This window comes from Eptesicus fuscus, chromosome 6 (assembly GCF_027574615.1).
Source record: "Eptesicus fuscus isolate TK198812 chromosome 6, DD_ASM_mEF_20220401, whole genome shotgun sequence".
Taxonomy (NCBI): Eukaryota; Metazoa; Chordata; class Mammalia; order Chiroptera; family Vespertilionidae; genus Eptesicus; species Eptesicus fuscus.
In genome coordinates this window covers 80,417,778-80,421,540 of record NC_072478.1, presented here as the reverse complement: position 1 = coordinate 80,421,540, position 3,763 = coordinate 80,417,778, and the positions used below count along the sequence as shown (strand labels likewise).

Genomic DNA, 3,763 nt, shown 5'->3' with positions numbered 1-3,763 from the left:
TAACTTAAACATTTTATGTGTCATAATTTTATACCAACACAATTAAAATTACTATTTTAGAAAATCTTTACTTCTTTAAATGTCCCCCAAATAAAATAGCACCCTGACACCTGACAGATGACCTCTACATTATATTTAGGAATAAATTAGGAGGTGTTTGTAATGGAAAGAAATTTGAAAACACTATTAGTAACATAAATATTGGTGTGTCCTTGCTAGTCATAGCCTACCCTTGCCAGATAAGGCAATGTAAACCAAGAAAAAACACACTATTTGGTGAGAGGCAAGCAAAATGATGTTAGAAGGCAGTGCTCCTTCACCACTGAAGTGGCACTTCACACATACTCTTCACCCAATCACCTACAGTCTCCTTTTCAATGAAAGAACAATGATAAATATGCTGGATATAAACAATTAATAATGATTTCCCAGGATGTGCCAATAGAAATCTACAAAGATATATGGGAAATAGAACTGCTTGCAGTAAAGAGGGAAAGCAAGTAAGCGAACCAAGGGATTCTTTTTATCCAGGTAAATTTACTACAAAAAGTTTACCTGCGAAAGTATTTCCTTTTTGTCTTCAAGTAAAGACTGAGGTGCTGATAGAAAATCCTTTTTCTCGCAGCTCTCCTGGCTGATGAGCGTGTCTGCATAGTTGGGCTGCGGGAAGATCAGGTGACTCTTCCGCGAGTCCGCCGTGAGCGAGACCTCGTGGGAATAGGTCTGCAGGAAAGCTTGCACCCCGTCCACGCCCACAAAATGCGAGGCAGGCAGGCCCTCCAACCCGCCTCCTGAAGCCTGGAGCAGACGTGACGTGTGCCAGCGCCTCAACCTGAGCGCCAGCAGGATGATGACAAAGGCTAGAAAGACGCAGGAGACAGCAGCCACTGCCACCACCAGGTACAGAGTGAGGTTGGAGTCATCAGGGTCAGCGGAGGGCTCCAGATTGCCCAGGTCGGCCAGGACATCTGGGATGCTGTCAGCCACAGCCACAGTGAGTGTGACAGTGGCAGAGAGAGGGGGCTGGCCATGGTCCTGAACAGCCACCACCAGGCTCTGCTTGAGCGCATCTCTGTCCAGCAGGGCCCGCGCAGTGCGCACCTCTCCCGTGTGCAGCCCCACCGTGAACAGCCCTGGCTCGCTGGCCTTGAGCAGGCGGTAGGACAGCCAGGCGTTCTGGCCTGAGTCTCTGTCCACTGCCACCACCTTGGTCACCAAGTAGCCAGGTTCTGCAGAGCGGGGGGCCAGCTCCACGCCAGTGGAACCATCGGTGGGGAGAGTGGGATACAGGATTTTGGGCGCGTTGTCGTTCTGGTCCAGCAGAAATATGCTCAGGGAGGCGTTGCTGCTAAGCGGAGGGTCCCCGCTGTCATGCGCAGTCACTCTCAGTTGCAGGTCCCGAAGCTGCTCATAGTCAAAAGATCGCAGCGCGTACAGGACGCCAGTGTCTGCGTTAATGGAAACATAGGAGGACAGAGGTGCCCCCTGGATGGTGTCCTCTGCCAGGGAGTAGGTAACTTGTGCATTCTCATCGCTGTCAGTGTCATGGGCTGTCACGGAGAAGATGGAGGCTCCTCTGGGGTTGTTTTCTGCTATGTACGTGGAGTAAGAGTCCTGGCTGAAGGCTGGGGGGTTGTCGTTGATATCTGTCACTTGCAATGAAATGCTCATTTCAGTAGATAGCATTGGAGTTCCCTGATCCGTTGCTGTTACTGTGATGTTGTACCTGGAGGTAAGTTCTCTGTCCAGTGTTCTTTCTGTCACTAAACGGTAATAACTATCATCTAGCCTTTCTAATTCAAAGGGTAGATTTCCAGGAATGGAACATGTAGTATGACCATTGTCTCCAGAGTCCTGGTCATGCACACTGATAAGAGCAATTATGGTTGCAGGAGGAAAGTTTTCTGGGACTGCAGTGGTGACAGAGGTGATGGTCACTTCTGGGGCATTATCATTTACGTCCAGAACTTTGATCAGCACCTTAGTTCGAGACATAAGAGCTCCACTATCCTGAGCTTGAATTTCCATTGGATACATTTTGTATTCTTCAAAATCCAAGGGTTCTTTATTTGATATTTCTCCTGTATAAGAATCCAATTGAAATATCTGGGTTACTCTTTGGTCTGTATTATGAAAGGAGTATGTCACTTCCCCATTGGCTCCTTCATCTGGGTCGGTGGCTTTTACTGTGAGCAGCCGAGTGCCCGGGGGCACGTTTTCCGGGACACTCACGTGGTACTGTGCTTGAGTAAATGCTGGAGGGTTGTCATTTGCATCCACTACCTGAACACGAATCCGGAGAGTTCCGGAGAGGACTGGGCTGCCCCCATCAGAGGCCGTGAGGAGGAGGTGGTGGACAGCTTCTTCTTCCCTGTCCAGGGGACTCTGCAGCACCATCTCTGGGGGTTGGGACCCGTCAGCTCCTTGCTGCACATCCAGGGAGAAATGAGGATTGGAGCTGAGCTGGTAGCTCTGGAGTGAATTAATACCTACATCAAGGTCTTGCCCAAAAGGCAGAGGAATCCTTGTACCTGGAGCGGTTAGTTCATTCATTTTAAATTCCACTTCCTCTAACTGGAATTGGGGAGTGTTATCATTAATATCAATTATTTCCACTTCAACAGGGAAAAGCTTCATTTTATCCTCTACCAAGATGTTAAAACTCACCAGACACTGCAGGCTCTGAGCGCAGAGCTCCTCGCGATCTATCCTGCCCGCCGTGACCAAGCTGCCGCTTCCGGTATTCAGAGCAAAAAGCTGCGTCCTACCTCTGGAGACGATGCGGACTCCTCGCTCCGCCAGCTCCTGGGGTTGTAGCCCTAGGTCTTTGGCGATATTGCCCACGAAGAAACCTTCGTCTGTCTCTTCTGGCACCGAGTAGCGGATCTTTCCAGCCCGGGCTTTCAACAACGGCCCCAGGAAAAGGAACAGCAGGACCAGCCCGCTATAGCCGGGCAGCTTCACCCAAATCGCCATTGCTTTCTCGCTTCAGTTTTCTCCCAGTCCGGTACCAAGGGTATTGTTCCTCTGCACTTCTGAGCCTAAATTAACTGAATTTTCAGGAGAATCCAGAGCAGAAAGTGGAACAGGAACAGGGTCTGAGCAGCCTCAGGGAGACTGTTTTCAATCTGGCGGTGATGGAGGTTCTAAGAAGCTTTTTTTTTTTTTTTTTTTTTTGGTGGTGGTGGCGGGGGCGGGGGGAGGGGGTGGTGAATGCGCGCGGCGCGCGTGCTGTCTGTACCTCCCAGACTGGTGAACAGCGGCGCCTAGAGTCATAACCAGTTACTGCACTCTTTTGTAATAAATATTCTCTTCTCATTAACCTTATCGATCAAGTCTTAGTTTATTTGTTAAGGAAATAGTTAAGCATTGTACAATATATGTGTGAAAAGGAGAAACTATTTTCATTTATTTAATCATATCTAAATATTGCTAAATTGCAGCATTCAATAGAAACTCAGTGTTCCCAAGCTATCTGCTTTCCCCATTTGCTGTTCAGAGGGAATACCACAAAGGGGACAAAAATCACCCCTCCACTCTGTGGTATATTTTGACCACTTGATAACTTATCAGGCCACATAGATGATCCACTGACCTGTGAGGATGAAAAGTCAAATGGAAAAACGAACCTCTAGAATATAAGCTAGACTTTTAAAAAATTGGACTGTCCCATTTACTCTCCATTGTGCTTTGAATATTTATCAGAAACAGCATTTTTGAAGGATATGTTTTAACCCAGCCTCATTTTTTGTCTTTTTTTCTG

General features: G+C 47.9%; 1 protein-coding gene across 1 annotated transcript; it reads right to left on the bottom strand.

Moving 5' to 3' along the window:
• Window positions 1–540: 540 nt before the first annotated feature.
• LOC114231882 (protocadherin gamma-A1-like) lies at window positions 541–3,074 on the bottom strand. Its single transcript, XM_028146865.2, has one exon. The coding sequence runs from the start codon at window positions 2,974–2,976 to the stop codon at window positions 541–543; it is 2,436 nt and encodes an 811-aa protein (XP_028002666.2). The 5' UTR covers window positions 2,977–3,074.
• Window positions 3,075–3,763: the final 689 nt, after the last annotated feature.

What these genes read in the sequence shown, in the direction of transcription:
- LOC114231882 (XM_028146865.2), bottom strand. Translation starts at nt 2,976, where the DNA reads ATGGCGATTTGGGTGAAGCTGCCCGGCTATAGCGGGCTGGTCCTGCTG.